The 12,439-nt window shown below is 39.3% G+C and overlaps 1 protein-coding gene across 3 annotated transcripts in view; it reads left to right on the top strand.

Moving 5' to 3' along the window:
- Window positions 1–12,174, top strand: part of rpgra (retinitis pigmentosa GTPase regulator a) — a 60,794-nt gene extending 48,620 nt beyond the window's left edge. For all 3 annotated transcript variants that reach the window (XM_078559763.1, XM_078559765.1, XM_078559764.1), the window contains 6 exons: window positions 1,852–1,976; window positions 3,844–4,035; window positions 5,522–5,711; window positions 6,740–6,846; window positions 7,751–7,816; window positions 8,614–12,174. In XM_078559763.1, the coding sequence (XP_078415889.1) occupies window positions 1,852–1,976; window positions 3,844–4,035; window positions 5,522–5,711; window positions 6,740–6,846; window positions 7,751–7,816; window positions 8,614–11,583 (3,650 nt within the window). In that variant the 3' untranslated portion in view covers window positions 11,584–12,174. The remainder of the gene's footprint in view (window positions 1–1,851; window positions 1,977–3,843; window positions 4,036–5,521; window positions 5,712–6,739; window positions 6,847–7,750; window positions 7,817–8,613) is intronic.
- Window positions 12,175–12,439: the final 265 nt, after the last annotated feature.

Here is a 12,439-nt window from a genome sequence, read left to right on the forward strand (position 1 = left end):
TAAAATGTGTCTCTGCACTCCATTTGTTCCACTAAGCTCTGAGAGAGAGAGAGACAGAGAGAGAATGAGTATATTTGTCTGGAGCAGAGAGAAAGTGTGTACCAGATACGGAGTGGAACAATATTCAACTTTACCCCTTTTCCTTGCTACCATCTTAATTTTCTGTTGTGTGCAGAAAGTATACCTCAGTGTTAACATATAAAAGGAAAACATCTTGTGTTTCAAGTAATCAATTTAAATTAAGTAATAAGTGCTGCCTTGTTCTCGCTCATCACTGATTGTTCACTCTGCAAACTATTCTAAGTTGCACCTGGTGTCTTTCCCCCTTTCTTATCCTCATCACTGTGCACCTTGTCCTCCTGGTTTTATTTGCTGTTGGCTGTGTCTGGCAAATTTTTGCTCCTTTTTATTATTGGCTTCCTGGCTAAATCTGTACTACTATGTTCTACTGTTGCTCATTCCTCAGGTGATTTCTCTCATTCCTCACTGCTTTTGTTTGCTATTCTTAGCCACGTTGGATGGCTTTCCATTTTGAATATATTTTGAGAATAATCCATTGTTAATGTATACTTCGTAAAATGTCATGGTCCAAACCTGAATTATGAAGTGAATGAAGACAGCAAACTGAAGAATCGAGGATTTGACCCTGCTTCTTGGATATGTATGACTGGATGGGTTTTACCTTAGCACGCTTTCTGGTATTTAAAACTATGTATTTTATAGTGACATTTTCTCACCCAGGTCACCTTCCATTAGCCTGAGATATGTATCATTATTGTAACATATATTTCACCATGGGCTTAACTTTACAGCAACAGTCTTTTCACCACGCTTTTAACATGTCTTTTAATAAAGAGGGACTTGGTGAAGTACTCTGTGATTAGGCTGCAATGGTGCACAGAATCCACATCTAACCATGTTTGAAATGTAGCCACAGTAACTCCTTCAAGAAATGAGACTTGTTACTGGAGACCGTGCTGTAAGTTTTGTGGAGAAAGGCTGTTTGTTTTGTGCTGAATTTAATCAGTTAGGTAAAGCTCCTTGGAATCAGGAATTAATGAATTTGTGTCCAGCATTTATTAAGAGACTGTCAAACCAAAAACAGCCTATTTTGACAGATGAATGACACATGACTACAAAACCTGAATTTAAGAAACTGTTTGCTGCACTGGGCATGCTCTCCTGGGTATCCCATTAAGAGGAGTTGAAGGAGATCTTTTTCCCCCAGCAGAAAAATGTATTTGCAGCTTTGTGTCGGTTCTTGAGTTTGTCATGTTTCTTTAATACAGAATTCAAAACTTGAAGGCCCTTTTGAGGTAAATTTGTAACATTGCATGCAAGTTTTGTATTATGTACCGTGATCTAGGTTCAGCATTATTATGAAGTGTAGCAAGGGGTATCGTATTTGAGAGCCAAGGAGCTGTAAGTTAAATGCCCTATGTTCATATCTGCTATGTTAAAGATTAACAGTTTAGGATTGACTTTGATAAACCTGATGTGTGAACCTAACTTAATCTGTATGGCGTGATGATCATTATTTTTTGAATGTCCAAAGACTGGGGAAATTCCAGAGGGTTCATGTTTTTTTCTGTGCATTGGTTTAATTTACAGTAATAATTAATCCTGGGCTGTACTATATTATCAGGTTTAGTATGCAGAAGGACACAATTGGACTCGTAGCGAGTGAGGGAGCACTTACACCAGTGGCCATCAGCACTGAGCGCAAGTGAAAAATCTGGCATACCCTAAAAGCTTAGCAGGGCTGTGTCAGTTCATACAATTTACTAAGAGAGAGTGCAGCAGACTTCTCCAACTGTCAATCTTTTATCATTGGTTATATCTTATTGGTAGGTAATGGCCTTTTGTATACCTTTGGAGATGGACGTCATGGCAAGTTGGGACTTGGGGAAGAGAATTTTACCAATCAATTCAAACCTACTCTTTGCTCTAAATTTTTGAAGTTAGCAGTTCAATCAGTAAGTATTTAATATAATATTCTATACTGTCATTAAAATCCAGTTAAATGTAATTTTGAATGTGTAAAATGCCATTATATGTCTACATGAACTGGAAGGATTTTGAACTTTCAAGCTTTAGCTATATATAGGGAGAGCAGTTTGTTCTGTGTAACAGGGTGAAGTTTTGTCAACAGAGCTATTGTTAAGGTTGAGATCAATTTGAGGTGACAAAATCAGCATATTGCACAACTATGTATTGACTGAAGTTTTTTTTATATTTTCCTACAGTGTATTGTTACTAATGCAGTTAATAAAACTGTTAGCATTGTTACTCCTTTTTACAGCTTTATAGGCTGTACAGTGTTGCCTCCTGCTGTAATATTTCCTGCTTCTGACAGAGGTTGAGTAGGGCTAATTGTAGGAGGCCAATTTAAGTTTTATTATCCCTAAAAAGGTGCATTGTAGTTATAACAGAGCATGCCACTGAATGTAAATAAGTCCTGATTGATCTCTGCCCATATGATGCACCTTTCCATTTTTTTGGAGGGGCCTGGATTGGGCAGTGGACATTCCTATCCAAAATAGAGTGGAGCTTCAAAGTATATTGAAATTAGCAGGAAGTAAAATCAATTAGATGTCAATACAATTTTGCAATGTTACTGAGTGAATTACATCAGTTTTTCGTTGTTCCAAGCTATTTTACTATCCACATTATTGGCCCAGATTTTGCAGTTGCAGTGACGACAAAACTGTCAGCATTTTCATCATTTCTCTGTGAAACTGAGAACAACTTCTGATTTTCATACATGTGCAGTTGAATGCGGAAATCCAGATGTTTGCTGTCAGTGATTCCCTGTTCCTCCACATGGTACTGTGGTGATGACCTTGCAAGTGGAAATCTTGGAAATCAACTTGAATTGATGTGAACTACCTCTCTCTGCTTTATTAGCTTCACTGTAAGAGCCCTTGAGAAAGTAACACATTGTTGAATGGGGTATAACTGGGTTTTTAAGGACAAGACCCTGAAATCTAATTTTACGCTTGTGGAATATCAAATTTCTCCATTATGATAAAAACTCCTAAATTTTGAAAATTAATTTTTTTGTTTAATATTTCAGCTTTTACTTTAATTCATGTATATAGTCCAATTTTATTTTTCTGTCTGTAAAATGATTAAAAAATGAATTATAATCAGAACGTTTTGCTTCCCAATTTGTTATCTGAGAATTCTTCTAATTGGTTGGCTGCTTAGCCTGTTTAATTACATCACTGTTGCTGGATGCCAGAGATCCCCTATAACTGAAATTAACTTGGGAAATGTGAAATTCCACCACAGAAATTGCTGGATATTTGTGGGCAGCTTTATTTAGGGTTAGCAGCAAATGCTGCCATTTCACTGCTGACCGTAAAATCTGAACAATTGTTAAGGTTAAGCACTGCAGAATCATTTAATGGGCCATGTTGCTATGAATAGGGTATTTGGAATTTTGTTTTGCTTGCTTTTCAGAATAGGTTTTAGTCACTGTTTGGAGATTTTTGGAATGTTTCCTCTTTATTTGGCTTATATAAAAGAAGAATCAAAGGAGTTTCATGAAGTAACACCAAGCAGAAGAAGGATTATTCCTACCTGCTTATACCCTTCCAATCAAATATAGGTCAAGGCACACTTTCCTGGAATTGTCAGAGGAGCAATGCACGCAGAAGCTATGCTACACCAGGAGATCAATGACAAAAGTTATTTTTCATGTTGCGAGGTGATCTCCAAGGCAAGATCACGACACTGCCAGTTGCTGTAAATTCCATTGCTGCCCTTAACTTTCATAGAATTGTTTTCTATATCCACTGACTTAAGTACTAGTGCTACCTTCCTTGATATCTTTTGTAGGTTGCTTGTGGAGGATGTCACATGCTTGTACTTGCCACACCCAGACCAAAAGATTCAGCAAATGTTGTGATTGAGGACGATGACATAAATGAGAATTATTTGACTGATACTTATTCTACGACACTGGGCAATTCAAGTACACCTAGCACATTACGTCGAGCATTATCAGCACGTATTAGGCGTCGAGAACGAGTAAGTGCAAAAAAAAATTCCAATTATTATCAAAATATAATATCTCCAGTTTTTTCTGAGAGGCCTAGAACAAAATGTTGTTGATACAAGGATACGTGTAAAGGATTTAGGATATTTATTACAGAGTTGTAAGGCTTACAGGATTAGAGTTTAAGGCAGAAACTATGTTAACATTTGTGATTGTATTGGATAGATGAATGAATGGTTGAAGGGATATGGGAACAGTAGGTAAATGTGCTTAGCACTATTTGCAGACAGGATAAATGGTGACACAGGCTGGTTAGGGACAATGACCTGTTTCAGTGTTAGCGGTTCTATGTTTTGACTGTTTTATTGTTTTTTAAAATTTATTCATGGGATTTAGGCATTGCTGGCTAGGCCAGCATTTTTTGCCCTTGAGAAGGTGATAGTGAGCTGCCTTCTTGAACCACCACAGTCCGTGGTGTAGGTATGCCCACAGTGCTGTTAGGGAGGTAGTTCCAGGATTTTGACCCAGCGACAGTGAAAGAATGGTGATTATATTTCCAAATCAGGATGGTAAGCGGCTTGGAGATGAACTTCTAGCTGGTGGTGTTTTTTGTGTCTGCTGCCCTTGTCCTTCTAGATGGTAGCGGTCATGGGTTTGGAAGGTGCTACCTAAGGAGCCTTGGTAAGTTCCTGCAGTGAAACTCGTAAATGGTACACACTGCTGCCACTGCACTGGTGGTGGAGGGAGTGAATGTTTATGGATGGGGTGCCAATCAAGCAGGCTGCTTTGTCCTGGATGGTGTCAAGCTTCTTGGGTGTTGTGGGAGCTGTACTCATCCAGGCAAGTGGGAAGTATTCCATCACACTCCTTACTTGTGCCTTGTAGATGGTGGACAGGCTTTGGGGAATTGGGAAATGAGCTAGTCACCACAAGAATCCTAGCCTCTGACCTGCTCTTGTAGCCACTGTTTTTATGTGGCTAGTCCAGTTCAGTTTTTGGTCAATGGTAACCCCCCCAGGATGTTGATAGTGGGGGATTCAGCAGTGGTAATGCCATTGAATGCCAAGTGTCATACCAGTTACAGGTCTGTACTACCTCGAGGGATGCCAAAATCTACACCTAGATTCCATACATTTGTTTCGAATATGAGTTTATATTGGCCACTTGGGGGAATGCATTATGGTAGAGGATATCTCCTTGCTGCGCCTTGTCCCACACTGCCTTCTGTGCCAGGAATTAATATTCACTATTGTGAAATGGTGAAACTTTGTCCGCTGAGGATTGTTTAAATGTTAAGACTGCAAGTTGAACTTGATAATAGGAGTTTCGTACTTTACAACTAAAGGATATGATAGTTATATCATGGCAGCTTACCCAAATTTTGATTTTGTAGAGGGAAAAATTAGCTGATGACATGGTAATTATTTGTTCATTAGCTGGCAAGAACAGTACCAAAATGTAACTCCTGATTTTGTTTATAGTATATAAGATTTTGTTTACTTGTAGTTTTATTTTCAGGAAATGTCTCCAGATAAGTTTGGTCAGCTGGCACGCACATTACCTCCAATTGGAGCTAGTCTCCTTAATTCCTCCCTGCCCATCAGTAGTCAGACAATTCCTGGGATGAAAGTTGCTGAAGAAAACCTCGTTGCCTCAAAGCCAATTAGTGATGTTCAAATCTTTGAAGAATCACCATCTCCCAACATAGGTAATGTACTCATAGCCAGCGCCACTAAATAATAGTGACTAAATAAGTTGTTTTCATTACATGAAATTACAGGATTTTTGAAGATGTTTTGGGACTTGCATTCCATAGTTCCATTTGCTTAGATTAGTGGTGTGTAATGCCTTAGCAGTAACAATCAAAACAGATTTTATTTATGTGTCTGTACTTAAAGTTTAAGCAGAAACATTGTATATCTTACTCTAACTGGATGCATAAATGTTTATTTCTTAAGTCTTAAAGTGCAATTGCAAAGCAGTTATATTCTCTTCCAGGTGTAAGTGGTGATCTGATCCATTAACAGCATTCAGTAATCAATGTATTATAAGATGCTTTCATGTAAAAGCAATTTGAAATTTTTGAAAATTAATTACAGTAATACAAAGGCATTAAAAGATTGAGGTGAATTAAATATGCCTTGAATTGGTTTTGGGCCAGTATTTTAACATGTGGCTCAGTAAACCTCAAACTAACCTGGAATATTTTGCAGTCCTTGTCTCTGATCCACCCAGAACTGTTATTTTGTGTCATGTATGTGAGCATTCACTAAAAAAAATGTCTGATGTTTTGGCAAGTTAAATTAAGTACTCGTGTGGAGATTGAGGTCACTTAGAACAGTAGGTTACAGTTCACATGTGCATTATAATGTTAACATTCAAAATTGAAGGAAAATTATTTGACAGGTCCCAGAACATACAGTTTAAGAGACTTAATTTTAAGGAAATAGAGGCAGAGTATAAGCAAAATTAAATCACTTCAAGTTAGTGAAGTGAAATGATTTGAATCTGTACTGTACCATCAAGTTATAGTACGTTGGCAGATACCAGTCCTTTTCACTGCTGCAGGTTTGGTATGGTATGTGAAGGAAATTATCTCCATTGTACTTTGAAATGCTTCCATCTTGAAATTTAGTCCTACATTAGTGCACACATGGAGTATAGAGATGTATTAGTTTTGATTTATTGACATCATTTTTGATATTAAATATTAATCAAATATATGTATTTTTTCAGTTCCAAGGATCAAAGAGATAAAAAATTCTCAGAGAAACTCTGCTGAAGAAGAATCTGAAGAGGAAAATGATAAAGGCCTTGGCGACACCACTGATTTGTTGAACATGGTAAGGTGACCTCAGGATACAGAATGCAAGGGTGGGGATGCATAATGGATGGTTAATGAATGATATTCTGGAAATCTGATGGATGATTAGAAAATAAAATTCAATATAGCAAGGTATGAGGTGGTTCATTTTGGTATGAGGAATAAGGAAGCTTCTTGAAAGTGTAAAACAAAGCTGGGTTACAAATAGTCGTTTGGTAGTACAGAACTTGAGTATTGCTGAAAAAAGAGACATGTCGAAGCTTTTCACCTTGCACTCATCAGGACACTTCACAAGAATACCAATATGAGAGAAAAAACAATTTATACTGTGTATGCAGAGAGTGCTGATTGGTTGGCAAGTGGACTCTGATTGGTAGAGATGTTGCCTTGGAGAATACACCAGTGATGTTGTTTGAAATTTAAATCAGGCAGCTGGTTGGTCAAGGCATTGCTCTGAGGAATGAATCAGCAAATGGCTGTCATTTATTTTGTTTAGCTGAAACAGGTGCAATGTATGTACATATTCTTTCTGCCTGCAAAGAGCAGGGCCCTGTGTATTAATGTATGTAGCTTCCAGTACACGCAAATGTGCCACAGTGCGAGTCCGTCTGACAATCTTAAATTGGTTGCGGCGTAATTCTTGGCACACTGAGGATTACTTAGCGAATTCACATCTAATGTTGGATACTGTGTTTTGAGTTTTGCAAGCACGGGCTGGTTGGGTATGGCCTGTACCTTGTCTGTTGCGTTGACAGGAATTTCAGAATGTTCCAGATTGCTATGTAGAACTAATCTTTAGGCACTTAACAATTTTAAAGTGGTTGTACATAAGTTGCGAATATCTATTTTATTGATATTCATAATTCTGTATTTATCATCTGATTATTTTGAAATATATTTCTTGTACATTTTTTGCCCTTCAGACACATACAGTGATTGTGAATCCTCACGACAAGACTTTGACCTTATCACCAGTTCACAAGGAACAGGTAAGAGTAATGTTAATTTTCCTGATCTAAACTTTGAAAACAGTTAGTATTAAATAATTTTGGTGATATGCTTATTTAAAAAAAATTTTAATAAAGCAATTATTGAATATAAAATTGAAAATCCACTTTTACAACGATAGAACTTGCATGTGGGGTTTAGTCTCCCACAGTGTAGAATGTAGCAATTAAGAACACAGTTATTTTCGAGATTTACCTCCATCGGTTCTAAATAATGCAAAACTGGAAATATCATCTTTAATCAATCAATGTTCAAATAATATTCAATTGTGGTGAACACAGCGTACTATTTTTGTTATAGCTCTCTGTAAAGGAGTGTAGAGCTCTCTGCTTCATCAGAGGATGCATTTTTAAAATGGTCTTTTTTCTTTGCTACCTTTTTTCAGCATGCTGAGAAAAATATGCTGACATTGCCTCAAATTACTGCAGAGTAGTATTTATTTGTGCTGAAAGACCATTAGTTTTGATGCCATAATGAAAGCCATTGGATAGCCATATTGTTGATTATCATATTTTTAGCACAATTTGTGATGATTAGCGCAGTTAAATTGACAAATACATTTTTAATCACAATTGTCACCTTCCTGTTTTTAATTTAGCCCATTGCAAATGTATTTCTGTGTGCTTTGCCTGTTTTCTTGCTCATTCTTCTGCTTCATAATTTAATATTCAGAACACAAAGCTGTGTGGGAATAAAATTCACCTTTCATTTATTTTATAATGTACTAGTTATTAATTTTCTTTTCTCCTTTCCATTCATTGCTTTTCATCTGGAGTAGAAGAGAGGTGAAAGTTCTGGTAAGGGTGGACAAAGAAAGATTAATTACAATGTTAAGCTCCAGGCTAAAAAGTCTACCAAAGTTCCACTGCAAACTCCGTCTCCAAGATTAAATTTGCACACAAGTATGCTTGGAGCAGTAGGAGATGACAAACATAAAAGGCATAGTCATAGTAAAGCCATTAGCAAGGAGGAAAAAACAGCAGGTAAAGAGAATTTTGTAGCCAAATTGAACCAGTCAGCCACACCAAAACACACCTGTTTATATGACAGTGGGACAATGAATGAGGGACAAAATACTGTGGCCATCAAAGAAGCACAAGCACATGGTAAATTTGGCAAACAGAAGCCCATAAATTATTCTAGCAAGGCTGGGATTGGTCAAATCTTTGACTTGTCTCACGATGATACAAGTTCTAAAATTGAAATACCTCTTAAAGCAGTTAATAGAAAAGCCAAGCCAACTTCATTGTTGTCCGCAGAGCAATATGAACAAAACATTCCAAAACAAAGTGAAGAAGCAGCAGCAAAAGGTGAAAAGAAAGCATTTATATTCAACAGGAGAACCAAAGAAGGAAATAATAATAGTGTCAACAAACATAGAAATAGTGGTGTAGACAAAAGCATTAAAAAAGCAAATAGAAATAAGAGTCTAAAAGGCCATAAATCAGTGAAACATTTTCTCCAAAAAGAGCACATGGATAAAGAGATTGGAAAGGAACAAATAGAAACAAAGCTTATGCATTGTGAGAAACAGGTACAGGGCAATTTAGAGGAAAATTTAAATGCAGAAATGGGAAAAGAAATTACATTACAAATAAATGTTCTGAAACTGGGCAATAAAGTAATTGAAAAGACCATTGTAGATGATGAATTATTAGAGGATAGCACATATGCAGAAAAAGGAGGAAAAAAAATTGAGGAGGATGAAGACAAAGGAGCTGTTGGAGATGAAGATGATGTAACCTTGGGTAAAGGAAATACGATAGCAGATGACATGAGTGCAAAAGGCAATTCGGACCAAACCGAGGAGAGTACAACTGCTGATAAAAATATAAGTAAGGAAGAAGTTCAAGAATCAGGAGAAGATGGAGATGAAATTGATAAAGGAAGAAGTGAAACTGAGCAAGACCAGAGTGAAGACAGGGAGTGTGCAGTAGAAGAAAAGGAAGTAATAGAAGGTAGCAATGATGAGGAAGGTGACAATAGTGATGGTGGAGATGAAAGCAACAGTAAAGAAGCTAGAGGAAATATGAAAGGTGGGACTAAAAGAAACAAAATTAATGCAGAAGTTGAAAGTGGGACAGCTAGAACTGATGAGGATGAGGGTAATGAAGATGTATTTGAAGGTGAAAGAAACACTGCAGAAGAAAATGAACCAAATGATAGTGAGGAAGGTAAGAGTGCAGAAGATGATTCTGAAGAAGATGAGGGTGGGAAACATGGAAATGATGAAAGTGAGAGGAGGGATGAAGAAGATGAGAGCAATGAAGAGGAAGATGGGAGCGATAAAGATAAAGGCCAGAGCAGGGAAGATGAAGAGGAAGAAGGTGAGAGCAGCGAAGAGAAATGTGAGAGAACGAAAGATGAAGATGAGGAACAGGAAGGAGAGGGTGATGAAGCAAAAGCTGAGGGTGGTGGTGAAGAGGAAGCTGAGGGGGGTGAAGGGGAAGCTGAGGGCGGTGAAGCGGAAGCTGAGGGCGAGGAAGAGGAAGGGGAAGCTGAGGGCCAGGAAGAGGAAGGGGAAGCTGAGGGCCAGGAAGAGGAAGGGGAAGCTGAGGGCCAGGAAGAGGAAGGGGAAGCTGAGGGCCAGGAAGAGGAAGGGGAAGCTGAGGGCGAGGAAGAGGAAGGGGAAGCTGAGGGCGAGGAAGAGGAAGGGGAAGCTGAGGGCGAGGAAGAGGAAGGGGAAGCTGAGGGCGAGGAAGAGGAAGGGGAAGCTGAGGGCGAGGAAGAGAAAGGGGAAGCTGAGGGCGAGGAAGAGGAAGGGGAAGCTGAGGGCCAGGAAGAGGAAGGGGAAGCTGAGGGCGAGGAAGAGGAAGGGGAAGCTGAGGGCGAGGAAGAGGAAGGGGAAGCTGAGGGCGAGGAAGAGGAAGGGGAAGCTGAGGGCGAGGAAGAGGAAGGGGAAGCTGAGGAAGAGGAAGCTGAGGGCGAGGAAGGGGAAGCTGAGGGCGAGGAAGGGGAAGCTGAGGGCGAGGAAGGGGAAGCTGAGGGCGAGGAAGGGGAAGGGGAAGCTGAGGAGGAAGGGGAAGCTGGTGAGGAAGAGGAAGGGGAAGCTGAGGGCGAGGAAGAGGAAGGGGAAGCTGAGGGCGAGGAAGAGGAAGGGGAAGCTGAGGGCGAGGAAGAGGAAGAGGAAGCTGAGGGCGAGGAAGGGGAAGGGGAAGCTGAGGGCGAGGAAGAGGAAGGGGAAGCTGAGGGCGAGGAAGAGGAAGGGGAAGCTGAGGAAGAGGAAGAGGAAGCTGAGGAAGAGGAAGAGGAAGGGGAAGCTGAGGGCGAGGAAGAGGAAGAGGGAGCTGAGGGCGAGGAAAAGGAAGGGGAAGCTGAGGGCGAGGAAGAGGAAGGGGAAGCTGAGGAAGAAGAAGGCGAGGGCAGGGAGGATGAAAAGGAAAGCAAGAGCTATAACAGTGAAACCAAGAGTGTAAAAGACAGATATGAGGAAGAAGAGAGTTGGGAAGATGATGAAGAAGAGGAGAGTAATGAGGAAGGTGATGGCGCTGGGAATGCACAGGATGAAGAACATGAAAGCAATACAGCTGAGGATAAAGGAAGAAATCTAAACAAAACTACAAATGAAAAAGAGAGCAACGATGCGATCAAAGATAAAAGGAAAATGAAAGCTAAAACCAAACATATTGTTTGGAAGGAACTCACAGGTGCAAAGCAAAAAGTGAATGAAAAGCATCACTCAAAGGAAAATCCTAACTCTCAACAGTTTTGGAATAATGTGCTACCTCATTATTTAACACTGAAATAGTACTGGTACCAATAATGAGGAGGTCTTCTGGCACAATGGGTAGCGTCCCTGCCTCTAAGCCAGAAGCTCCAGGTTTGGGTCCCACCCAAGACTTGATGTCCAAGGAAGGTTCACAATGCGGCCAAACAGGGCAAACAAATGAGGCCAAACAAATCTTTCTAACAGGTGTCAAAAGCAGGCAGTAAGACTGGGAGAAATCCCTGGTCAGCCATGTAATGGAAAGAACATTGGAGCTTCTACCATCACTATCCATTGCTTCAGATTACAACATGCATATAAAAGTGCATGGTGCTACAACTCTGACTCCCTGAGTGAACTGTAACATATCATCACCACCACCACCAAAAGCAAGAAATAAAAGTTTAGCTAGTCGGTTGCTCTCCCATGAGATTGCTTGCAGAAAATGAAAGTAAATGTTTTTGTCTTTCTGCTTCTGTCCACTCACAATTCATATCCTATTTTCTGTTCTTCCGTTAGCCAAAGAAAGAGAATGAAAGGCATTCATACACTTTGTTCTGTGATGTGTGCCCCTCTGACTTTTTTTGTTAATTTCTGTATATCTGTCCTTTTTTCTAATTTCCAGTGTATCTCTTTGCCTCTCACACATGTTCCTTTACTAATTTATTACATTTGTACATTTTAAAGTATTTTTTTAGAAGTGAAGTGCATTCGGTAAAGTGAATGACATAGGGAGTAATTTTAATTTAACTCAACCAGCAGGAAAATGAGGGGATTAGATTGGCCACCTATATTGCCTGATTTTATTTGTAAAGTAAAATCAGACTGGGCCTTCTATTTCATGTCAATTTGCTGTGGGGCTAAAATTATCCAAAAATACACCAGAACCTGCAGATCA

The sequence above is a fragment of the Cetorhinus maximus genome, chromosome 16 (assembly GCF_964194155.1).
Source record: "Cetorhinus maximus chromosome 16, sCetMax3.hap1.1, whole genome shotgun sequence".
NCBI lineage: Eukaryota > Metazoa > Chordata > Chondrichthyes > Lamniformes > Cetorhinidae > Cetorhinus > Cetorhinus maximus.